This window comes from Malus sylvestris, chromosome 11 (assembly GCF_916048215.2).
Source record: "Malus sylvestris chromosome 11, drMalSylv7.2, whole genome shotgun sequence".
Lineage (NCBI taxonomy): Eukaryota > Viridiplantae > Streptophyta > Magnoliopsida > Rosales > Rosaceae > Malus > Malus sylvestris.
The window spans coordinates 6,193,863-6,219,861 of NC_062270.1; the positions used below are offsets into that span (position 1 = coordinate 6,193,863).

Below are 25,999 nucleotides of genomic sequence, written 5' to 3' on the forward strand. Positions count from 1 at the left end.
TTGTTTTGTTTAGATGATTTGACAAGTAGGTCATGCTAATGCTTAATTAGTCGAACTTAGACTGCTCAGAATGTTCAACACAGAATTAAAACCATAATTTAATTCCTCACCTGCGGCCGCTTAGCAGTTAGTACTACAGTTTTGTATTTACTTGTAAATGAGAGATTTTAGGTTCGACACTTACAAGCGAGAGGTTTTAGGTTCGATTCTTACCAAACAATGGACTAAGGGGAAGGGAGTGGGCTTAGCCTCACAATGGGCTAGCAAAACGCGGTTCAAACTCGCATTTGGCGAGAATCAAACTTAAAACTTCTCATTTACAAGTGAAGATGAATATGTTAGGATCCTAGTTATTGGGTTTATATCTTTATGGTATTTTGTCTTATCTTTGTAGTAGTTGGCTTCATCCAACAGTTATGAGGATAGAGATGTGTTCCCATCTGGGCACTCCTCTGCTAGGGTTGTATATAAGTCTCCTTTCACCATTTGGGAAATGCATGAATGAAAAGAATTCTTATTTTATTTCTTACTTTCCTTGCATTTTCCTTTTCTTCTCCATTCCTACAGAATTGATCCTACCAGAATATCACTAGACCTTAATACTAAGTGGCACCATCCTGCATTTTAAAACAATAAATTAAATATAAAAAATTATCACTACCAGAAAATAGGACACCCCCTAAAAAACATTGCCTGACGAACAGGGCCGACCCAAGCCGGCAAGCCCAATACTAACAGGTCCCTGTCCAGAGCCTAAAATGGATTAAAAAAACATATTTTGATAGTCTGCACACCCACATTCCTCTCTTCGTCTTCCGGTCTTAATTCCCGCTTCGAAATTCTCGAGTTCCAGTATTCAAGTCGAACACGGAACACCCAATTTGCATTCAAACATGTAATATCCAGCACGGTGGCTATGCCAGACGTCCCTTTCATTCCACCTGCAACAGTAACAATCTGGAATTTCAGGTCAAACCCATGTTTTTTTCTTTCAGCTTTATCGATTTTTAATATATGTTAGTGCTTTCTATGATATGTAATATATGTTTGACTATATATATATATATATATATATATATATAATATGTTAGTCAGTTAGTGCTTTTTATAATATATGATATATATTGGAATTATAATTTTTATTAGAAATTTTTGTTATATTGCGTGTAAGTAATTTTTGCAACAAATTATTAAATCCATGTCTACGGGAAACAACTCTATAACAATATGAAGAAGAAAAAAAAAAGGATAACGAAATTTCTGAAAGTTTAAGAGAATCTCTTAATAATTTTTTTTTCCTAAAAAGAATGAGACGTTTGTAAATTTGATAGAAAATGATGTTAAGCAGATTCACAAAAAATCACGCAATTGACAAAGAATTCCAAATGAGAATCAAGAAAGAGATACAACATTGGAAACAAGTAATACTTAGAATTATTGTTATTGTGAAATGGCTTGTCATCTGTAATTTAACGTTTCGTGGAACAACTGAAAGATCTTATGAAGTCTTTAGTGGCAATTTCTTAGGTTTACGTGAAATAATTGCAGAGTTTTATCCAATAATGCAAAAGCTAAAAGAATTTCAACAAATTTTTCACATAATGACTAAAATAATTTACGGTTGACAAACTCATGGACGACTTCTATCAATTTTTCACTATCAATGACAAAAGTGAGGAGTTATTCCAATCTTAATGACCCCGCTTAAAAGCCGCATATCTTTGAATATTCGAGAAATAAAGTTATTGTATTCTTTCCAATTTTTTCTTAAAATAAAAAAAGAATACATGGTGATCTTTTGATTTGATATTAAGTGTGGAAAATAAATGTATATGCTTTTAATAGTTTAATCTCAAGCTTTAATATTAAGGAAAACTAATGAAAAGGGCTTGAAAACTTTGAGTTTTAATGATAAAGACAAAATAAAGGGTAAAGTGAATAGTACCAGGATTGACTTTTTAGTGTAAAAATGTGGTTTTTCGTTAAAGTGAACAGTACCAGGTGCTTTTCGTTAAAGTTCCCTAAATATTAAACTTAAAGTGAATGACAACTAATCTTTGATTATTAGGTATACAAAAAAATGGGGCTTCATGTGACTTTGAGGAAGAGGAAAGACTTGAAAGAAAAACTTATAACACCACGCTTACAAATAACACTAGGCTTACAAAGGGTGATGCTATGGAGACTAAATTTGTAAATAAAATTTACAAATTAAATTATGTATCACCAGTAAAAAATAAACACGTTTACCAACGCTTAAGTAATAATTCAATCATCAATTTCTATATTATTTACTTTATAAATTTTTTCTACAAATTCAATCTCTGTAATACTACCCGCTTACAAATCATCATATATTTACTTGAAATTCTTCACTATTGTCACTTCGATTCCAACATTTTTTTACTCAACTTACCTATAACAAAAAGCCGTTTTTGGAGGAGAACTCTTACTCACAAGCAGCCAGAGCAGTAGCAGGAAGAATAGGAAGACTTGGTAGGGAATACTCTGCCTAGTGTCATTTCTTGTGGCCCATAGACCACATGTAATACAGTTGGATAGCTCCCTCTCACCCATGTTGAAGCGTTCTGTTTTACTTCCTGTCGTCAAATCCGCCAAATTTGGTCAAAATGCCTTTTGATGAGGTAAAGTGGATTTTGCACACTTCAAGGGACAAATGCAAGCAAAACAGAAAACAAGAAGGAAAATTTTATTTGAACACATTTAACCTCTTTTTATATTTAATTTATTTGCTTCACCTATATTATTTTTTATTAAAGAATTAATATCTTTTTAAATCCAAATTTATTACCTAAACTACCCTCTCTAATCCAATTCAAAATGTCAAATTATCTTTACACCCATTCTCTTTATAAAATAACATCTCTAATTGAATTTTTTTCAAAGAGGCATCATTTGTCCCCCTATAATTGCATCTGCCGGATAGAACAAGCATTTCCATGGCTGTTTTTTTTTTTCTGCTACCGCAACCCATCCATGGACTTGGGATCCAAAAATCATTCCATAGACTTGAATTTGCCAAGAGAATGTTATGCAAGCTCCAACTCAGTCCTTTTTCAATCGAGCATTTTCATTTACTTTTTAAGAAACTTTGAAGTGATATATGGCTGAGTGTTTTGCTGCTATGTTAATAAACAAATTGAAGCTATTTTGAATAAAAAAAGGTGCAAGCTCCAACTTACTCTCTTCACCCATATTTATTACCTAAACTATCCTCTCTAACCCAATTCAAAATGTCAAATTATCTATACACCCATTCTTTTTATAAAATAACATCTCTAATTGAATGTTTTTTTTTTCAAAGAGGCATCCTTTGCCCCCTATAATTGCATCTGCCGGATAGAACTAGCATTTCCATGGCTACTTTTTTTTCTTTTTTATTTTATTTTTTTCTGCTACCACAACCCATCCATGGACTTGGGATCCAAAAATCATTCCATAGACTTGAATTTGCCAAGAGAATGTTATGCAAGCTCCAACTCAGTACTTTTTAAATCAAGCATTTTCATGTACTTTTTAAGAAACTTTAAAGTGACATAGTGATGAGTGTTTTGCTGCTATGTTAATAAACAAATTGAAGCTATTTTGAATAAAAAAAGGTGCAAGCTCCAACTTACTCTCTTCACCCATATTTTTTTTATTAAAGAATTAATATCTCTTTAAACCCAAATTTATTACTTAAACTACCCTCTCTAACCCAATTCAAAATGTCAAATTATCTTTACACTCATTCTCTTTATAAAATAACATCTCTAATTGAATGTTTTTTTTTTTCAAAGAGTCATCCTTTGCCCCCCTATAATTGCATCTGCCGGATAGAACTAGCATTTCCATGGCTGCTTTTTTTTTTTTTTTTTTTCTGCTACCACAACTCATCCATGGACTTGGGATCCAAAAATCATTCCATAGACTTGAATTTGCCAAGAGAATGTTATGCAAGCTCCAGCTCAGTCTTTTTTAAATCGAGCATTTTCATGTACTTTTTAAAAAACTTTGAAGTGACATAGGGTTGAGTGTTTTGCTGCTATGTTAATAAACAAATTGAAGCTATTTCGAATAAAAAAGGTGCAAGACATGCCACCCCCTAGTGCGTGGTTAAGGTTGAGCAATCTTTATTTGCACAAAGAATCAAGTTTTATGTCTTTGCAGTACTAATCAAAAGTCCTTGCACTGGTGTTTTGGGGCGCATATAGACAACATAGAGAAACAAATACAATATAATATAAAAAGTATGAAATTTAATCCAAAGAAGAAGCAAACAAACAAAATATCCATAAATCGAGTCATACATTAATTGGAGGATTAAAAACTTCAAAATCACCATCCATCAATAGAAAAACTTGTTTTTCTCTATCAGAGCTATTAGAGTTTTAGTCGGAATAAACGTAGGATAAATAAAGAGTGATGCTAGGGTTTAGTTATAGTATGTGGGCCTATTGATAAATTTGATTTTTATTATTTATTTCATTTTGTATTTAATAATAATTATGCAATAAAGTAAAATAGACAATTAATATTTAAAATTTAAATTGGGTATAGAAAGATGGATTTGGATCCTCTCCTGAGCTAATGGAGAGGATCCTCCTGACCCATAATCGTGGGCCGTTGGATTTTTATCCAACGGCTATAATTATTATAACTTTAAAGGGATCCTCCTGTTTGTAGCCGTTGGATAAAAATCCAACGGTCCAAGATAATGGGTCAGGAGGATCCTCTCCATTAGCTCAGGAGAGGATCCAAATCCTAGAAAGATGTTAGATGGATTTTAATAAAATTTCCCAAACAAAAAAGAGAATCAAACGACGATGGATGTTATGACCGAACGGTTTCAGTTTCAGGTCATTGTCAACTAAGTTAAGTTTTACACGGTTTCCCACACAGAGTCAGTAAAGTACAACGATTCACCTTGGGCTGAGCTAGTTTCTTCAACAAAGGCGCTGGATGATTTAGAAACCTAGAGAAAAGAGATGAATATGGACATTTGTAAACCTGGCCTCCGACCCGACAGGCGACTACACTAAATAGTAACTATCAATTGACTGAGAAAATTGAGAGATTTTTCACCATCCGTGTTACTATATTAATAGTGAAATATGTGTGCTAAAAAGTTAATAACTTAAAAAATATAATTTCTCTCACCACTTATATAAAAACACGTGGTGTACCATCCATGTTTTTGTCACAATGCAATTTTTTTTGAGAAAATTGACCAAAAACACAATTTGTGGTGGGTTTTACAAGAAACATTTTATTGTAACCGGAATATAAGTGGTACACCACTTATTTTTATATAAGTTGTGAGAAATTTTATTTTTTAAATTATTAACTTTTTAACATACATATCTCACAATTTGTATAATAACATATGATGTATTATCTCGTATACCGATTACACTATTTCTCGGGTTTTACAAGCCATGCTAAAGGAATCCAACACGAGGTTAAGGCGATACACTTCGGCAAACTTTGTCAATTGTCATTTTAAATTTTTTTATATTTTCCTTTCGGTGTTGCATTGAGCAACTTTGTCATCCTTTATCAATGAAACAATATTTTCTAATATTTTTTTGTACTTCATTTCTTTTATATTCTGCATGGATTTGAATTGTTTTCTAAAATATTTTATTTCAACTTTTAACAGAAAAATATGTTTTTGATCTGTCCCTTATTTGTTTTTAATTGAAATCTTACACGGATAACTGAGTAACCTAAGCTAATGTAAAAATTAATTGTATTGTTTTTTTTCTTTCAATTTTCTGATTCTACCGTAGAAAAAAAAACTGATGTAAAACTCGAAGAGGCTTGATAATTTGTCCTGTAATTCGATTACAAATTGTTTTATTTATTTGTTTTTAAAGTTATAGTTTTTAATTTGTTTTTTTATTTATTGAATTTGTAATTCTCTAAGCGTTTGACAAAGTAAGACCATCTTTAAAGGAGATGTCAAATAGGATTAAAAAACATTTAAGTGTTCTCCAATGGATATGTCATATATGATGTGGCATGTGAGTCATTTGACTCATTGCTTTCTAGCTGCCTTTTTTGACAACAAACAAAGAAGGAGTCAAATATATTTAATTTAATTTTTAATGCATGAGCCCTATTAACAACCAATAGAATAAAAACTAAAGCTAATTTTGATTATTTTTTAATAGTTAATGTAACACTAGGCCCAATAAAATAATAAAATAAATATTTGACACATCCATTGGAAAAGAAGAAAATTTAACACTTGTATTCAATTTGCCACATCAGCCATCAAATAAAATTTTGACATACTATATTTGACATCTCCTTTGAAGATGCTAAGATTTGGGATTGCTCTCTCGCAAAACCCACGTCAACTTTGTTGGCAACCTCCCAAAACCTATTCTTTTACCAAGCAAGTAATTTGTTGGTTTTCTATGACGGTTTCCCTTGAATTTTGATTTCATGTTTAGAGCAATGATGAGTTGGTCTCCTTCTCTTTTTTTCTCTTGACTAACTGAGCTACGAGCTCTTTTGCAATGTTCCATGGACGTTGTTTCTTTTATCTTTGATCATTTCTACTTATTGTTCAGGTGATTGTTTTTTAGGTATATCAATCAGTTCTCTAGGTCTAACTGCCCACACAATAAAATTTTTATTTTTTGACTTGGAATTCAGTACATATGCATTGCTACTCATTTTTCTATACTTTTTTAGATCTTATAAATCCTTTGTCCTTTTATGCATTTTTTCTCTCAATTTACAATTCATCAGAATGAAGGTTTATATTTCCATTTACAATAGGATGAAAACAATCACATTATTTGCAGGCTAAGAATTGTGGTAGAAGAGTTTATTGTGATCAACTTCATAAAAATGTGAAATGAGCAATTCGGAAAGTCTACTTCCGTCTACATATGTCAATTTTAATTATTGATGAGCAATTGAAAATTTATTTTTTCTCCTTGTGGTACACTTAAATTGGTGGATTAACATATGTTTGTTTTTAACATATCTTATTAAATGCATATGAGAATCGATTGAAGAAACTATTCAGTTTCTTTTAGCAATTAAGAAAACTGCTCCACAATAATTACATTTTATTTCCTCATCTTCACTTAAAATGTCATGATTTACATTAACAACTTCTATTTTTTTTCAATTTGTAACATAGAACATATGAGGAAACAAAAAACTCTGAAGTATTTGGTCACCTGAATAATTTCCAGAAAGTACTTGGATCTAAATAGTGGAAAACTTGAATAATTGCAATAATGTAGCTTGGAAAATGCCAATATGTTGAACTTAATTAGAGTATTTGCATGCGTGTTCATTATAATTATAATTTTCATTTTCATTTCATTCATCATAATATATTTTGTTGTAAAAATTTAAATAAACTAATGTTTGTTATACAATATATTTCAATATACTTTGTCTTCTTCATTTAGCTATATTAATTGAATATAATACATTTTAGTACACACATTCGTACATATATTTCAGTACAAACATTTCGGTCTTAATTCAATATTATACATTTCGGTACTAACATTTCAACGGATACATTTCGATACACACATTTAGGTACAATAATTAATATAATATATTTTAGTGCATACATTTCGGTATATATAATTCGATACTAACATTTATGTACATTAATATATATATATATATATATTTTTTTTTTTAAGGAAAGTCAATATATTATTGACTGCAAAAAGAATCAAATCTTGGGCAAGAAGGTCCTAAATAACATCAGAAGGCTTCTCAAACCAAACTAGTCCATAGTAAACTTGGCCAACCTATGAGCAACACCATTACATGTTCGAGGGGTGTGCAGGAACTCCGTAGTCCGTAGGGTGAAGAAGGCGCGCAACTTGAGTGACGTCTTGTGCTATAAGACCCATCGCAGACAGCCTCCCAGAGTGGGTTACAGATGGGAGCAACAGCTTGGGATGAGTCACTCTCCACCACAACTTGGTGGACCCCGAGTTGATGTGCAAGCCTAACACCTGCCAGCACAGCTAATAACTCCACTTGAAACACCGATCCCACTCCCACCTTCCCCCACCCAGATTTTCACCAAGCTTCGTAGCACCATCCACTTTTACTTTAACCCAGCCCTCCGTTGGAGAGATTTTTCATCGTGATTGGTATACGAGATAGTACACCATGTATCGTTAAATAAATTGTGGGATATATATGTTAAAAAGTTAATAATTTAAAAAATAAAATTTTCCATAATTCTTATTAAAACAGGTAGTGTACCACTTATGTTCCTGTCACAATTAAAAATTTCTCCCTCTGATAGAACGCTCTACTTGATCCGGTGAGATTGCCTAACGCCCTTGGGTGTGGAATTTGCTTCCTTGAAAGATTGAAGCCAACAAGTGGCCCTCCGAACCACCCCATCACCTCGCACGATCAATAGACTATAATTAATATGTAATTTAACACTAGATTTTTATTAAATTTCAATTTTTTTTTAATTAAAGTTATAAAAAAAAAATTAAAAAAATAAAAAACTTTCTTTAACTACGCACCTCATGAAGACTCATGTTAGCACTAACAATACTTTTATCACCCAAAAACTATGGTCGCCAGGTCATGGAATATCTAATACATTGAAACATCAACTTTTTATATTGCAGGAAAATAACATATAGAACGAATGAGTAATAAACAATTTCATTAACGGAATAAAAAGTGGAAGAAATACTAAAACTTGAATAACACAAACGTTATTTATTTTATTTTATTTAGGGAAATTAATAACACAAACATTAACATTTAATTTCCATAATTCATGAGCACCCGACCAGTTGGAGAAACATAAGAGAGCAACTGGCTATCACATTCGAATTTGGCCATGACCTTCTCCTCCAAGCTAACATATGCCTCTATTCCATTACCCTCTTTGGTGTCCCTGAAAACCACTAAGTTATTGTAAACCAGTGCCGGTGACCCACCGACGTAGGACTCCCCCAACCAAAATCATTCTCATAGAGTGGAAACCCACAATGACTACTGAAGCCAAATAACGTAGCCGTGTCCTTACCTAGTTTCATCATATCTTGCAAGAGTTAGTTAAAGACACACATTATCCTCAGACAACTCAACAGTGCCAGCTAGAGTCCAAGGCTGGAACACAGTCAGCAATTACTTAGCTTTTAAGTTTTCTTATTGTAACTGATTTGTAACTAATCATAGATTAAGTTTAATTAGTTACATTAGTTAATAACTAAACTTTATTAGCTGCTGTGTATAAATACCTCCAATGTAAATCATTTTAATCAATGAGAAATATATTTCTAATATTAGTCACCCTCTTGTAGTTTCTTGATACACTCGTTGTCAATCTTGCACCGCCCCGTCATCACATTCTTCATCATCCGAACTGTTGCTTAGAATTTGCAACGGAGATGTCAATGCAATGTGAAAAATGTTCCTGAAAGAGTTTTGAGGCAGCGGCGGATCAAACCTGGGGCGCAAGTTCACAGTCTGGACCACACGGTACAATTTATTCGTAGCGCAACCCTTTGCAGCCCCACAAATCGATTCCATATGAAAGCGGTTAAGGTCTCGACGCGGGAAGGGCGTTTTGACGGAACATTTTTGGTATTCCGTTGGTATTTTGCTCTGAGGGTTTCTATTTCAGAAGCGTTGCAAATAAACCTCCGTGTTACCTTATCTTTGGTGAGTGGCATGCTACCACCTGATCCAAGGTTGAACTCCTTCGGTGGGGGGAAGAGTGCAGCTGACACAAATTGTGGAGGGTCTATATCGGCTTGATCTCTGCGTGCGGTGGCGGCCCAGGTGTTCGTGAACACGAAATTGGACAACCCGTCAGCAAGCTTGTGAGACACGCATTGGCCGATTGCAAACCCTCCGCACTGAAACATGTTGAGCTGGACCCCTCCGGGAATTTCGTTGTGGTAATTTTCGAGTTCAAATGAGAAGAACTTGTTGAGCTGAGCAAGGTTAGGGTTTTTTAGAACATCGGAAAGCGTACAGTTGAGCACTTGAGCTTCAACAAAGTGAATGCCCTCGTCGTTCGTTGCAGTCGATGAATTTGTTGTCTTTCACTCGTCCGGCTAAAGGGTAGTAAAGGGTAGTAAAGGGTTAAAACTTGGGATAGGGAATTCTTGAGGTGGTTGTAAGGTTTAATTTGTGAGTAAGATCAAACACCAAGTCATGCAATAACACAAGTAATATGAGCTATATATAAAGTAAGACTTAATTAGGGTTGTAACCGGATAACAACCATTTGGAGGGAAATATAAGGACAAATTTGAATTTAAATGTTGCAATTAGAGTTCCTTTGATAACTGATTGCAACTGCTCACTTAACGGGAGGAAGCAGTTGCAAGGCATATATAGAAATGTTTGGTCCCTCTTCTCGGTAGTCTGTCATTGTTCCATATAGTTTGGTTAACTCTAACGTGATTGCAAGAGAAGAGAAGACTAACCATTGCCCTAAGAACCGATTCATCCACTGCAGAACATGGCTGCAAATTCAGGTTAGTGCTTTTGCCGCTAAAGCAATGATATAACTGAGTTCTGCCGCTCAAGCGGAGGATTCTATAACTGTGTTATGCTGCTCAAGCGTTAATATAACTGTGTTCTGCCGCTCAAGCGGAATGTGAACCTTTTCAGTAAATCATTAGGGTTTGTGCATGTTCATTTAATGCACATGCATAGCATAAATTTGTTGGTAAGGTTTGATGGTTTCGATCTCTAAAAGGACCTTCATGTGGTATCAGAGCCGATCCATTCAAACCTACTTTGTCCTTGGATAATTTTTAATAAAAATAAATAAAAAAACAATGGAAGAATAATTAACCATCCACAACGTGCGTTTGAAAATTCATTTACAACATGTAAAATTACTATTTAGTCCTTATTTTGTTTGGTCAGTTGTTCATTGTTCTCATCTATCAAGGTGAGAGCATTGTAGACATATTGAAAGCTTCACCATTTTTCCTTTTTAATTTATATAGTGATGATTTACAATTGGAATTTTTGCATTTTTTACCTCTCTTTTCCGTGACAATTTCGTCAAATAGGCACCGATAAGATTGGTGTTTTATAGCTATTTTGCTTGTAGTTATGTGGGATTTTGCAAGGGAATTTGGATGACCATTTGGATTAATGAAACCAGGAATTCGAATTTGGTTGCCATTGCATCTAGTGGGTATGCTAGATTGCCAACGTACTGTGTTCATATATACCGAGGTTTTACTGTATTTAGTCGTGGACGATAACCACAAGGAGACCATGCATGGATGCATTTCCTTCTTATTTTGCTTCACTCTCTTCGAATACCACGTGCTGGCATTTTTTTAGAGAGTTTTAACGAAAAATCCATAGTATTGTTCACTTTAACGAAAAACCATATTTTTACACTAAAAAGTCAAACCTGATACTATTCACTTTACCCTTTATTTTGTCCTTATCATTCAAACTCAAAATTTTCAAACCCTTTTCATTAGTTTTTTTTTTTTTTTTTTCAATGTGTAGTGCATGGGGAACAAGATAAATAAAAACTCATCCTCTCCTTCCCTTTTTGGCCTGCATCTTTTTAGTTCTTTTTATTTTTCTTTCTGCTGCAGGTTCAACAGTGCAGAGTTCCCTGCCTTTTTGCGGCTACTACTGCCCAGTCGGGCTCGAGTGTTTTCTTATGTTTTTTTACCACCAAAACTTTTCATCCTAAGAAAAGAAATACATGTTTCTAATTTTGTATTATTTTTAGACAAAATACTCTCTGAGATAAGTATAACTCCTTATTTTAATCTCTAAAAAACGATAGTAGTCCATGAGCTGTCAAATGTTCTGTTTTACTTCTTGTCGTCAAATCTGTCAAATTTGACGAGCGAGGAGCCCATCCTTACTGTACATGCGGCGCAAAAACACAACTTGTGAGCATATGTTGGGGCAAAATGCCTTTTGATGAGGTAAAGTGGAATTCGCACACTTCAAGCGACAAACACAAGCAAAACAGGAAACCATAAACAGTAACAAACGACCAGTCATTGTCAAAGTCAAGTTTTACACAGTTTTCTCAAGTTATATACATGCCCTACACACAGTAAGTACAACGAGCAACTTGAGCTGAGCTAGTTTCTTCAATGGAGGCGTCTAGATGATTTAGCGACCTAGAGAAAAGAGATGAATATGGACATCCGTAAACTTGGCCTCCAACACGACATTAAGGCGACTACACTAAACAGTAACTCCCTATTGCCTGACCACATTAACCAGATACACAACCGGTGGTGGGTATTACAAACCATGCTAAAGGAGGTTACTCGGGATCACTCTCCGCATCTTGAAAGCTGAACTCTCTATGTGAACCTAGCTTGAGTAATACCATTCCTCGATTCTCTTCCCTCCATTGAATACCTTCATTCTCAGCAAGTTCGATGACCTACACAAAGCAAGCGGTAAGAAAAATATTGAACGAAGCTTATATTTATAAAGTTGAGAGATCAAATAATCGAATTAAAGAAACCAAGATATACTTTGGACAGTTCTAAGATTTCTTCTTACAATGTTTCCATAACAAGATGGGAAGGTAAAATTTAAAGATCATTACTTTCATTTACTACGCTATAGCCAAATACCCCCATGGCAGGGGAAGAAGAGAAAAATAAAACCTCCGGTAATTGTTATGAAAACTCCAAAACTTCCCAAAAAGAAAACAGATGTTAGCGTTCAACCGTTCCAAAAAGCATATCCCTAATCAATATACAATCGAGTTAAATAACACCAAAACTACAGTAATATACAAAAAAGGCACCATCATAAAGTAAGAGACATCTCGGGCACCAGTTTGATCAATTTAATATGCATTACCAAGCACCCCACTATTTCCCCAAAAAATTCATGCCAAAGAGAATTTAAAACCCCTACCGATTGCTTCAGCTTTGACTTTCCATAACCATGCGACCCGCACCCTGTGATAACCCTGAGGAATTGAACCGCTGTACCAGAGCAGACAAGTAAATAGACCATACCTAATAAAATTGCAGATCAAAATTGTTCAAAGAGAAAGCAAAAAGAAAATTGCACACTTACATTGTGCATAAGTTCCAAACAGTAGATGGATTTTTAAAAGTTTCATGGCTTGTTTGACATGTTGCCCATGCAAATCAATTGTTATCACATTTTCTATGTCCTTGTTTCTGCAGAATAGAACATTCGCTTAGTTTGTCTACAAACCCAAAATGCAAGAGTTGAATAAGACAACGAATATTTTCATGCCATCATTGCACCAACCTAGCTTTAAAGATTTCCTGGCTTGCCTTTTCGTCAGCTGCTTGTGCCAATTTAGTTTGTACCTTCGCCTAGCCAATCGAAAGATAAGAGGTAACATTAATATCTCAACTTGAATTCAACTTCTTTTCTATAAAATATAACTAAATACATTACAAAACACTTGTCCGTGAGGCTTAAGCCCTCTTGGAAATAGAACCTTAAACTAACACTCAAGGGGCATCAACCTAGGGTAAGGTTTTTCCCAGACCATTGGGCAGATGAGGAAATTGATAGAGGGAAACTAATGGATGTGCAAGGTGCAAACTTTGAGTTATTGCCAAGTATTTAATGCTGCTTTCTTGGATGTAAGTCCACAAATCTAGAGAACACACTGGACAACCACTCCACCATCAATAGCAAAAACTGACATGCATGCCTCAAAACACAACATTCTTTTAAATACACAGAAAGCACACTTCCCAAACAACAAAACAACATTGTGCTTTTAGAGAAGCCCAGACCTGCTCAGCGAGGTAACCTGCATGTTCCCGTGCTCCTCTTGAATATGCCGTTGCAGCCTGCAGAAAAATGTTCCCTCATCAGTAAGTTATTGAAATAACCGCTGAAAGTAAGGTGTTAAAATCATCTTACTTTCTGATAGTAGGACCTCATTGAATCCCAGTGCTCCTTTGCAGTTCCTCTGAATGCATGATATTCATCTCCTTGAGCTACAAGGAAAAACAAAGAAGGAAAGAACAAAGATAAGGCATTGCTATAGATATAGAAATTTACATATTTGGGTAGATTAAGGCATTGCTATAGTAGGATAGATAACAGTTCATTCAAAAAGAAAACAATAGCATACATTCAATGAATAAACAAATAAATCAAAACCTTCATTCTGAGCAAAATAAACCACTACTATTAAAGGAAATTAATCCCTCGCACAAGAGAAGATGCAAATGCAAAAGAAGCATCGGGAGTTCGAAGTTCAGTACCAAAATTGACCTGCTGTGCTTCCGCTGAGCCAGAAGTGCAAACATCATACCTAGGTGCCAATGACTGCAATTTAGTTGCAACATTCTTCCAATTCATGGTTTTTGGTTCATATTCAGCACTCTTGGAGATGTTAAACAAAGATTCCAACACCTTTTGAGAGAGATCTGCTGCAGTATTTTTGGGGCTACCAGGAGAATGAGCTTCAGAATCAGTGAGTACCTTCGAATAATTCCTAAAACAAAGAAACCAACATCAGGTTCTATATTTTTAACATCCTCAAAGCAATGAACCAAAGAAATTGAGATACAAATTTTGGTCTAAAAAAGGGACTAAGAAAAATCTATATTGTGCCATATTTGGCTAAGCTGCATAATAGCATTTAAATGGTGAATGAAATACTTACTACCATAATTAGCACAAACTAAATGTATTTACTGAAAAACAAATTATGACCATCCAGATTGAAAACAATTGGACATCTAGTTTTAAGACAATATCAACTGTATCTCAGGGAAATACCTCAAAAGGGAACCAAAATGAGTGAATTCTTCAATAACATAATCCACTTATCAATCTCATGATAAGCTAGCATCATATGTAACTAAATGCATGGGCTCTTAATGTTTGAACATAATATTACAGTGCACATCCCGATGCCAGATGGCTGGTTAACGTATTAAACATTGTTGACTGTTCCTAACCATCAAAATCATATATGGCCACACACTTGAACATGACCACAGAACTCCATGAAAGTACTACATTTTGATAAGCTTCTCACAGTATGTATACTCAAAGTTTACATTAAAATAGAAAAATACATCTATAGGGATAAATTACAGTGTACGGCCTAAGCATTCATCAAGAAAAATTAAAGTTCAAACGAAGAGTCAATCAGAATAATTTAATTGCAAGCATATCCAGCATACCATATATTATCTTGCTCATATTCAGACGAATGTGAAGTGCAATCAGATGCCCTATCTGTCAGCTATCACAAAATTATGCCATCAGTACATATGCAATGAAGCACAGAAATTTAAACAAGTATACACAAACGTTTTAGAGGCCAAAATATGTACAAATAACAATTCATAAAAAATAACATGATCTACACTGTCAGTGACTATCCTTCATAAGCCTACGTGTCAGGCCACTTACAAATCTCTTACAGACAACAGCATAAACACATCCCAGTTTCAATAACACAAACCCTGGAAAACAAGGGTAATGACCACGTCCTATTAACAAATAAAACAGGTAATAACTATGTCCTCTTCAACTGTTTCAAAAGTGTAATGAATCCAGGGCACCACGATTGATTAAAAAGAGTCAAACCTAAACCAAGAGACCCGTCCTAATCTATCAAACCCCGAACCTAACTTTCTATTTGTTAGTCTGCATGTACATTTTGTGTGTGCGCATGTGTATGTGTGTGTTTGAGAGACAGAGGAGAGAGAGGTGGTGGTGTTGCTAGCTGCAATTTAAAAATACAATATACACCAAAAAAGACAGAGATGTTTTGATAGGTTAAAATTTCTAAATGACATCACACTAGTCATGTATACTTAAAATGAGTTGAATCAACCCCAGCCTCCAAAAACTCAACTCCCCACTTGCAAAGAAGCGAGCAGAGCATAATATTCAGAGGAGTCTTTGTTCTTCCATATTCAGAGGAGCCCTTGTTCTTCCATAGGCCACAGTATAGTAACTTCTGGTGAGGGGCTGATAAGAACAGATTCTCAGCAAAAAATAAACAAGTACAAGAAAGCATCTAGAGATGGTCCTGAATAGTACGAAACAAAAGATGGTTCACATCGATAAAACACAAATAAAAGAAGCAAATGAAGAGCAAAAATGAAGGCCGCCCTAAATCTGTCATGCGAGCAAAGGGTGTTCTACTTTTACTGTCTAGGGTTTTAAAATACAGGATGCTGGCTCCAGCAGGCCCATTAGTCTTTCAATTTCCTTGTTCTACAAGAATTATATCCTTCTTTAAGGATTTTAGGTTTAAATCTTTATAAATTACATCATTGTAACTCTCTGGGTACAGGTTTAAAGATTAATAGAATTGCTGGAGCTTTGCTTCTATCTAGGTTTGTGTTATGCAACCTTACCCTAGGAGTGATTTCTAAACCCTACGGTTGTGATGTTAGTAGTTTCTATCCTTTTGATCTTCCTTTCTCATTCTTTTTCAAATATCCACTGTGCGTTCTTTCTACAACTCATAATTCAAACAACTCAAACTATGCATGTGAGCTATCAAATAAATGTTCCGCACAATGAAAACGACTAAGAGCACAACTTTCACTATTATGTTTAACAATTATCTTCACACATTTAAGAACACAAAAAAAAAATATATATATACTTACAGTGTCAGACTGTTCAAAGGGATGTCTATTATCTTCCTTAAAAAACATTATATAGTTGGAACTACTACTGGACTGTTCATACGAGGAAGAGGCCTCAAGCAATGCATCCAAGGCCTGAAGAAGCATATAAATAATCATCAGACTACAACAGCAACAACCTATAGGTTCAAATACGGATTCTCATTAGCTCGGACCAAGTTTCTAAAATGCCCGTGAAACCTGATGATTGTTCCGCAATCATCTTAAGCACTGACGGAAACATAATAGAAACTCTATACCGCAACTAACTCATCTTCCTTGGCATAGGGCAGCCACTTAGAGGAGAACCAAAAAAAAAAGGATAACTTTTCCAACTCACAATGCTCCTAGTACCTTTTCAACATCATACCCACACTGAACTGCAAAACCAAAATTTCGGGTTATACAATATTTCCACTGAACGCACACCAAAGCAAACTTTCAGACCAAAAGACAATTCATCCTTAATTCATCGCTTTCGTTAGTATGCAAATTGTAGTTCGTACAGAAACCGAAAACCCCCGAAATGATATTATCATAAACATAAAAATAAACTAACAGAGGATACATACAAAGGACGTCTCTAACAACCGCTAAGCTCAGCTCAGACTCATCTCCAAGCATAGAACAAAGAAACTGCTCAGCTTCCTCTTGCCCAGCAGCACCTCCATTACCAAAACCCTTCAGCTTCGTCACTTCTGACGACGTTGGACCCCTCCTGGGAATCGAGCTCACGTACTCCTTACCCAAAACCGTCGATACCGTTCCGGCGGCCGCCACAACCCTCTTCTGCTTACCCCTTAAACCCTTCTCGCTCACCAAATTCTGAATACAACCCGACTCAAACCCTTCCGACGAACCCAAACCCGAGCTCGAGCCCGAACTCGAAGCCGCGTCCGATCCAGAAACGCCACTCGCTGTGGAGCTCGTGAACGGCTCTTCGGAACATTCAGCCACAGCCCGTTCCAAAATCTCCGCGGCCTTGCCCGCGTCGCCATCGGCTTCTCGGTATGCATAAGTGGCATCGTCAAGCGATACCGACGAGAAAACCTCCATAAGCGCGCGGATCACCTTCTGCTCTTCGTCTTCCTTGGCGACCGGCGTCGGAACCGCCGAGCTCTTCTTCCTCCTCCTCCTCTTCGTGTGCTTCATCGCCGCAGCTGAAACAGCTAAAGTTTGACCGGATTCCGTCACGATGCCGACTGATGATATAAAACCCTGGCGCGAAAATTCGGTTGGGGGATATGAGCTTCTGCGAGGAATAGGGTTTCTGAAACCGGACGGTGGACGAGGAATCAGATCAGAAACCCCAGGTTGGGGAGGCGGAGCAGGGGTAGAAACGGAGAATTAGAGAAGGGGATATGGCTAATTTAGGGATTTCCGAAATAAAAGGAGGTAGTGGTAGTAGTGAGCCGTCCGGGTGGGTGGGGGGTTGGCGAGTGGTTGACAGGGATTCATGTTTTATTTGTTTGTTGGTTTATTTGGGGGACGACTTTTTGGAGTTACTTAACTAAGAAGAAATGAGTCCCGAAATGTATATAGTACTACGTGTGATGTATCGCATTATATTTTGATCCTATTAAAAAAATTTGGATTCTTGCTGGATTTTTTTTATGAGGATTTCGAGAATTTATTTTGATCATATTGAAAGAATCTAAATTTTCATCAGATTTTCTTGGTGAGAATCCGAGAATCCATTTTGATCATATTAAAAGAATATGGATCCCCGCCTAATCTTTCTTGTGAGGATTTCGAAAATCTATAAATCGTACGGTTAAAAATTATTTTAAATATTTTTATTTAAAAATAAATATAAACAATACTTAATAAAAACTGATTGCATTATATAACGAACACGATTTACAAATTCCTAAAAACAATCCAAAGAAGATCTGTTGGATATTACAAAACTATTTTCCGGATTATTAGGGAATCTGTGGGGCCAGCCAATCATTTCACTGCTGGTGTTGCTAGCGTACACGTGGTGGAAATTAATCGACTTTTTAAACTTACTGCTGATTAATTTAATTAGTGGAGCTTTATATATAAAGACATAAATCTAAATAGACCTATTGTTTAACCTACCCAAAACTAGTGGAGCTTTATTTATAAAGACAAAAATCTAAATAGACCTATTGTTTAACCTAGCCAAAACTATAAACTAACACCCTCAATGAAAACTTCAAACTGATATTAGATCCGTAAATACTAATTTATAAACTTTTGCAAAATAAATTTCACAACTCATGCATTTAATGCAATATCAATATGCAAAATCGGTTTCACAATTCATGCATTTAATGCAATATCAATTTTAAAATTTTCTGCAATTCTACGAGATCAGTTTCATAATTTGTAACTTCTCACACACTTCTTGTACTAGGCCATCGAACTGAATAAATTAAATGAAATCATCGGTCATGATTAAAAAATAATGAGTTTGTGCCGACACCCATTATTTTTGCCGACACTATGTGATGGACCGAACCCCAAACTGATTACAGCTTAATGGGCCACAACTCCGTCCTTCAAGCCCGTATAATGCTCGGATAGGCCCGGCACAATTTACACCTTTTGCCAGTACGCAATCGAACTCATTAGTAATTGCAACTACGAGTGGAAAGGAGTAAAAATTCTCTCAGAGAAAGCAACTTTTTTCTTCTTTTATTTTTGCATTGGGGTTCTACATTGATCTAAACAGTAAAGATACACGCATCTTCGACATGACGCAATCCCGCGTAAGGTTACGGATGAGGAAATTTACAGGTACACTGACGAGAATCATGGCTTACCGGCAGTGTCAACGATTTGAACTGGTTCTTCATTGACAGAGACGGGCAACAATTTAGGCTGTGTCGCGTATTGAGGGAGGACACCCTGTTCCATTGACTTGGGAGGAGAACTTGGCAGATCCCATTGAGGTTCCTGAGCAAGGCACTTTGTTGTCTGCTTAGCTGCTCCTAGGGATGCTTGAAATTGCTCATGTCCTTCTATGTTCACAAACCTAAACCTGTCATCTTTTCTTTCGTGGCAATTAGCGCACTGCATTTTTCTCCTCTGCACCTCTTCACGAACTCTCTGCAAGACATAAGGTGAGAGACTACAATTAGATATTTGTTAAACAAAACAACCTCCGCTCACTACTGAAACAATTAGTGAAAACTTCGTAGTTATAGGTAGTACGACAACTACGAGATAAAAATCTACAACAGAATAAGTGTGAGCACAAATACGACCACATAATCAGCCTTTCCACCAGAACTTGTTCGCCTCTATTGCATTTTTTATAAGCAAAGACACATGCCTAACGCGTAAATATTCTTGATTTTTGTAAGTGCTCATACAATAAGATCTCAGTATCAATCTTTACTGTGAAATTTCTTGAAAACAACATATACTTCATAACTGTTACGAAGACACTGAAAACAGCAAAATATTTCATGAGTCACGCTAAAGAACATGGAGTCACATTTCCTACGCAAAGTTAAGTTCTGCAGATGACTGAATGAAGACTACAGGTCTCTCCCATTAGCATCTGTTAGTGAACTACAATGTTCAGAGCTACCTTATCTTCACAATCCATCGCGGAATATGTGATGGAAACATCTCACTTACATTTAATTTAATATTCGCCGATGCACCCAAGTTGGAAACTGATCATATTTTTAGTCTAGGTAGAGAAAGCAAAAATTGGAAACCACAATTTCACATAGATATATGCACTTTTTCAGCAGCATAACAACATGATCCGGCTATAATAATCGCTCAATATAAAAGAACATAAGTTAGCCAAATCTATCATATCGAAATACGAATTCAAAACTTTATAGACAGTATTAGTGGCATAAGTTTTATACCATTGAATAAATCTACATACTATCCCACAATCCAAACCGAAGCAATCAGGAAGACAACAATGGCAATGAAAAATGAGACACACCTGCAACAACTTGGAATCAAACTTGGGCAATCCAATTTGCCCAACAGTCAGTGATCCGAAAAGGTTGCCGAGCAATGCAGCATCAGGCACAGTCAAGCCATTAACAAGCCCGGCAACAAACCCACCAAGGAAACTGTCTCCTGCGCCCGTCGGATCAACCTGGTTCGTCGGAAAAGGCGCAACTTCCACCTCACCGTCTCTCCAATAAACTTTACACCCACGCCTCCCGTTCGTCACCACAACACAGCAGAGCGTCCTCACCTCCTCCACCTCCATAAGCAATGCCTCCTCAGCCGACGCCTTCAAAAATCCAATTCGAGGCAAGAGGTGGAAGAATCCACTCTCCTTCAAACCCACAAGCTTCACAGTCCCGTCGACTCCATCGAACCCTCGAATCAGAGCCTGAATGTCCATGAACACAGTGTCGCAAGTCTCAACCAACTTCTCCACCGTCTCAACGGTAATCTCGCCGCCGACTCCAACCGCCATTCCGAAATCAAACCTCGAGTCGGGGAGATCCGAGGGCCTAATAGGGTGGCAAGCTCTTACCCGTTGCAGAACCCGGTCCTGACGTTCATCACCGCCGACGCCGGAATCAAAATGCGCGTGGAAGAGAGTGGTTTTGCAATCGGGTACGACAATCGGGTCACGCGGGACAGAGTAAGCAAAGTCCGACCCGACTTTGGAGACCAAATCGTAGGGAACGGATACTCCATCGAATACATTGGAGATGAAGGAGGCGGCCCCGCCGAGAGTCTCAGCCAAAACGACACCGTCTTTGATTAAAACGTCGTGGCAGTAGTTGCCGGCGATTAGGACCCGGGGAGCTGAATTGGATCGATTCCCGTCTCGGCCCATGTGGCGTTTGGCGGGTTTGGATTCGATTGTGTGATCCGCAGGTGGGTTTTGGAATCATGGGTGAGAAAAACAAAGAATAAGAAGATGGTTAGGGTTTGAGAGGCACCATTGAAGAAATGAGGGGAGAGAGAGAGAAAGAGATGACTGGAAAGAAGACGAAGTTTTGGACTTTTGTATGTGCAGGTGTCGTAAAGAATACATAGTGCTTGGGAAATCAATGGCAGGGGACGAGACGGAGGGACGGTGACTGCTGCTGACGGCCCTCCTTCAAAGCTACTTTGGTTTGCGCGGAAAGGGAAAGATGGTTGGGACCATTGGGAATTGTCGCTATAATTTGTAATTAAGATCGTGTTTGTATCTTAATAACAAGGATTGTGTTATTAAAAAAACAGATTGTGTTTGTATCAAAATATCCCATGCCACGTGAATGGTAATGAGGCATCTCAGTTCCCCTGTGTATCGATAATCGAACGCAGAACACGTGATGTTAAATAAGAGCACTTCCATCCTTAACAAATGTGTTCCAATAGGCTGGCCAAGTGAATGCCAACTTTGAGCTCAGTACATAATGGACTGAGCAAGAGACTAACTTACATGACGCCAGACTAACGTTAACATGACATCAACCATGTGAATTTCTTTTCTTTTTTTTGCCGCTGGCATGTGGGCGCACATTCCAGCATTAAAAAAAAAAAGTCACAATCTTAAGGATCACGTGTCCACTTTTGAGTTGTTGGATTTCATTTTTTTGAAATCCAACAGTCCAAATTAATTAACTTAATAAAAAATTATAAAAAATCGTTTAAAAATATAAATAAAAAATAAAATATTTTTTTTAATATATAAATACCTAACCATATTTCACAAAAATTGTACTTTCGAAAAATAATAAATGGCATGACAAGATTGATTAAAAATTCTATTCGAAATTAAAATTATTATTATTATTATTTTATTAAAAATTTTAATAATATTTTAATACAAATTGAATAAACTCTTGCCTATCTCATTTTTTAGGATGGAGATGCACTTAACTAATTACTGTTCATTAAAGTCAATTACTGTTTATTTGGATGGATTAAATGAACTTTGGACCAGCTCATTTTTTAAGGGTAGAGTTGCTCTAAGTGCCTTAAAGTCGTCCCCAAAACACTGGATCACCCCATGGTGGTTAAGAATTCTCAAACTCTGGCTTTACCCAAATCAAATCCGACATCCAAAGATGTGAAATTCAAAGTTCCAAGAAACCTAAACACATTACGGTTTAAAGTTTGTATTACCCAGAACAAGCAACCAAATGCTGTAATAATATCTAATGACCATATATAAATAGACGGATCGTTCCGTCTTTGGACGTTTGGATATTTCCTTTGTTCCAAATACGGACATTATAGAAGAATGAAATCGGTTATCAGAACCAGAAAGAAACAGCAGACCAAAACGCAAAGTTAATCAAGTAGCATGCCAAACAGAGTGTATAGAAGGAGTGACGATTTTCGCACCCTCATTTTCTCTGATTGCACTCCGTCCTCTCAATTTTATGCTCCGTCAGTTGAGCAAACAAACGGAGAGTCAAAGCATATGAACATGGAGAGGAATGTAGGTGGAGTAAATGAAAGTGTGAAGTACGGCAATTCATACCCCTAAAGCAGTTCACACAACAGAATATCCATCAGGTTTTTGCTGTACTTCTACAAACGCACCACTGCTAACAGCTACTATCCAACAACACAAGACTTATAACACGGTTACGATTACTTACGTGCATTGACCCCCTGCACCCGACGTTTCAAGTTCGATTCCCCTCCTCCAATACTTGAATCAAAATAAAATAAAAACAGCTAATGTCCAACAGATACCTGGGAATGTGATTCCATTTCATTTATAACCATCTAAAATGGCCTATTATATTACAAATTGCAAGACTTTAGAATACAATTCTCACTTCAACTTCAGTCACCTCATTAGCCATTTTCAGACCCAAATAAAATAAAATCAAATAAAGTGGCCTACATCCTTTTCAGGCCACTCTTTTAAACCCGAAAGGACAGAATTATTGAAACCTAACAAGTTCATCTTTATATTGGAACCCGCCAACTGAACTTTAAATATATACACAGCATCGATTTAATGTCAAACATTCGTATGCTGATAACTTTAATTTTCAGACAGGGCAGAACGGAGGCAATTTACTATATGGTTAGCATGTGCAGGAAGAAATCATAATTCAAAGCTTCAAATCATACTTCATAAACAAGAGATTTATTTGGCCGTGCCATTGTCGGAAAGTAGGGAAGCAGACACTGGAAGATAAATTACGTAAATTCTAGATTTTTAAGTTTACAGTTATAGACAAGATACTAAAAGTAAACAGAAACAGATTTTAAGTAGAACTTAAGTTCTTACAGAGATCACATGAAGCCAAGTTGGCCAGCTAATCAAGTTGTCTTATTTACTAAATGTTGGTCAGGATTTTATACCAGGCTTATGCAGGTAACAAATGCAGCAAACTCGTCAATCAGAGCGGATACCGCCCATAAAGGTCCTTGGATCAGGGCAGCCTCCATTGAACTGGGCTTGTGAGAAATCAAAGCCTGGGTTCTGCAGAGGACCAAAGAATCACTAGCTATATTATCAGAAAATTCATCAAAGAGCATATTTGGGTGAGGTTCATATGATCGGTAGATAACCAGAAAACATTGGTTTTCTTAGCAATTTAATAATCAAATTCAGTGTCATGGGTAGAGTTCTAGTTAAGGTAACTAGAATTAAACTAAGTTGAAGGCAATACAGCCACTCAGATCCTGCATCAACATTTCTGCATCTTCGTTGTCTCATTTTTGCATCAACATCTCATCTTGATAGAAAACCAAGCTAATCGCCTTTCAAGTGAAAACTATTGTATACAGGTAAAATTGTGTCAACATTCTCTTTTCTTTCCTATGAGTAAATTCAGCATGTGAATTTTTGCGTACAACGAAAAATAAATCGCCACATTCTAATCTACGAAAGCCTAGTGAAATTATAGACCAATGGAACATAATGCACCACACAATACTGAGCTTTGCATCTCCTATTATCGATTACCTCACAATCACATTTTTTTATGCATCCAAAATCCCATTCATTTTTCAAAATCAATCTCCTTGATATTAAAGAAACGCTTGGTAGAGTATCTCACACCACAAGGAACACTAACATAATGAACTAGCTTCACATTTGTCTCATGCATTCAAACAGTAATACATAAATAAATACAGTGAGAATAAGATGCATAAGGGTAATTCACCTCTTCTTGAAATCTCTGAAGCATAAGGCGCTTCTGCTCAAGATCCGTGGAGTAAGGATCGAGCTGACCCTCGCCCACTATAGGCGATGCCCATGTCTGGCCTTTGTCCCTCTTTTGCAGTGTTATGTGCATTATATCATCCTCTACCATATCATTAAATAACAAAATCAGCATAAAATATCCACACAGAAAAAAAAAATAGATAAAATATGAAAAATTAAAAACTAATTACCTAGTGTCCAGAAAGAACAGTCCGTCTTCACTGGGCAAGTAAGGTCATGCTGTACACCCGAAACCGAGAAACACACCGTTTTAAACCAAATCCCAAAAGCTTCAGGCTTTTCACGAAAATGAATCAAATTACAGTGAATTCACTCACATTGAGATACGGGGGATTGCCTTTGATGCCGACTTCGACGTGCTTCGACTGAATTTTGCAGTAAAATTGCTTTGAAGGAACATTTGGAGGTAAATTCATGTACATATTCACCTCCTCTAGGGTTTGGTCCCATTCAAACACCTTCTGACCTAAAATTTTAATCCGAACACAAAATTAAATCAGAAAACCAAAAAAAAACTGCGAAAATTGGAAAAGAAGAAAGATTCACCATTGTGAACGAAGCTATGGCGCTTCTCCGGTGCCAATTTCTCGGCCATTTCGTGAGCTAGGGTTTGCTTCTGCTCTGCGTTTTGGTTCCTCCGTTCGCGCGCTTATCTTTCTCTTTCCTTTGTTCATGAAGCTTCTAAAGCAAAAGTTTGATATTCTCAAAACCATCCCTAATATTTATGTAACCTCATGTTTATTGGCCCCTTTATTTTTGTGGATCATGCTTTACCACACTAGTTTTCGTAATTTCATTATTCGGTTACAAGTTTTGTCATTTCCATTAATGCCACATATTGCAATTTTTGTTTTTCGGTCCCTTTGTTCTTAGATCCAATTTTCCCATGCTTTGCTTTTCCTTTTTGGTTAGGCCTAAAAGTTCCTTATTTGAATTGCTAATCAATTAATACAAAACATCTTGTGATCCTTTAAGTCTAAACCCTTTGCATAATTTCGTAATATTTTTTATTGATGATCCGAAGTTGAAGTGTAATTAACTGTTGAATCAAAGAGATCTAATACTAATTAAAGTGACCAATACACCATATTTCGTTATGACGCCATGGCTGATGAATGTATTACATTATTCATATAAAAAAAAATTCCACAAAATGATCATATGGATCATAATTAATAAGAAAGAAATATACTAATACATATAACAC

At 36.3% G+C, this 25,999-nt stretch overlaps 4 protein-coding genes and 1 pseudogene across 4 annotated transcripts in view; all 5 read right to left on the reverse strand.

Annotated features, from left to right (window-relative positions):
* Positions 1-489, reverse strand: part of LOC126589012 (2-oxoglutarate-dependent dioxygenase AOP2-like) — a 58,789-nt gene extending 58,300 nt beyond the window's left edge. The window contains exon 1 of the mRNA XM_050254188.1: positions 484-489. The gene's annotated coding sequence lies outside the window, so the exon portion shown is untranslated. The remainder of the gene's footprint in view (positions 1-483) is intronic.
* The window catches only part of LOC126589382 (stemmadenine O-acetyltransferase-like), a 53,451-nt pseudogene extending 43,292 nt beyond the window's left edge, over positions 1-10,159 (reverse strand).
* A 1,843-nt stretch (positions 10,160-12,002) lies between these two features.
* On the reverse strand, positions 12,003-18,124 carry LOC126589029 (SMR domain-containing protein At5g58720-like). The gene is made up of 11 exons (XM_050254207.1): positions 17,216-18,124; positions 16,998-17,023; positions 16,626-16,739; positions 15,180-15,241; positions 14,250-14,482; positions 13,903-13,979; positions 13,773-13,829; positions 13,273-13,340; positions 13,072-13,178; positions 12,907-12,977; positions 12,003-12,421 (listed from the first exon to the last, which is right to left on the reverse strand). The coding sequence occupies exons 1-11, from the start codon at positions 17,793-17,795 to the stop codon at positions 12,299-12,301; spliced, it is 1,518 nt and encodes a 505-aa protein (XP_050110164.1). The 5' UTR covers positions 17,796-18,124; the 3' UTR covers positions 12,003-12,298.
* A 1,152-nt stretch (positions 18,125-19,276) lies between these two features.
* LOC126589032 (inositol 3-kinase) lies at positions 19,277-21,811 on the reverse strand. Its single transcript, XM_050254211.1, has 2 exons — positions 20,584-21,811; positions 19,277-19,721 (listed from the first exon to the last, which is right to left on the reverse strand). Exons 1-2 carry the CDS (start codon positions 21,439-21,441, stop codon positions 19,425-19,427), a joined length of 1,155 nt encoding a protein of 384 aa, XP_050110168.1. The 5' UTR covers positions 21,442-21,811; the 3' UTR covers positions 19,277-19,424.
* A 1,873-nt stretch (positions 21,812-23,684) lies between these two features.
* Positions 23,685-25,504, reverse strand: LOC126589033 (uncharacterized). The gene is made up of 5 exons (XM_050254212.1): positions 25,339-25,504; positions 25,110-25,258; positions 24,963-25,011; positions 24,731-24,873; positions 23,685-24,042 (listed from the first exon to the last, which is right to left on the reverse strand). The coding sequence occupies exons 1-5, from the start codon at positions 25,385-25,387 to the stop codon at positions 23,956-23,958; spliced, it is 477 nt and encodes a 158-aa protein (XP_050110169.1). The 5' UTR covers positions 25,388-25,504; the 3' UTR covers positions 23,685-23,955.
* Positions 25,505-25,999: the final 495 nt, after the last annotated feature.

Bases quoted from the DNA above. Each gene is read 5' to 3' on its own strand.
- LOC126589033 (XM_050254212.1), bottom strand. From the start codon at position 25,387: ATGGCCGAGAAATTGGCACCGGAGAAGCGCCATAGCTTCGTTCACAAT. The intron at 25,259-25,338 runs GTGAATCTTTCT...TTAAAATTTTAG, and splicing joins CCATAGCTTCGTTCACAATG to GTCAGAAGGTGTTTGAATGG. The intron at 25,012-25,109 runs GTGAGTGAATTC...TCGGGTGTACAG, and splicing joins GCAATCCCCCGTATCTCAAT to CATGACCTTACTTGCCCAGT.
- LOC126589029 (XM_050254207.1), bottom strand. From the start codon at position 17,795: ATGAAGCACACGAAGAGGAGGAGGAGGAAGAAGAGCTCGGCGGTTCCG. The intron at 16,740-16,997 runs GTACTAGGAGCA...ATGCTTCTTCAG, and splicing joins GTGGGTATGATGTTGAAAAG to GCCTTGGATGCATTGCTTGA. The intron at 13,830-13,902 runs GTAAGATGATTT...ATTTTTCTGCAG, and splicing joins TGAGGTCCTACTATCAGAAA to GCTGCAACGGCATATTCAAG.
- LOC126589032 (XM_050254211.1), bottom strand. From the start codon at position 21,441: ATGGGCCGAGACGGGAATCGATCCAATTCAGCTCCCCGGGTCCTAATC. The intron at 19,722-20,583 runs GTGTGTCTCATT...TATGTCTTGCAG, and splicing joins TTGATTCCAAGTTGTTGCAG to AGAGTTCGTGAAGAGGTGCA.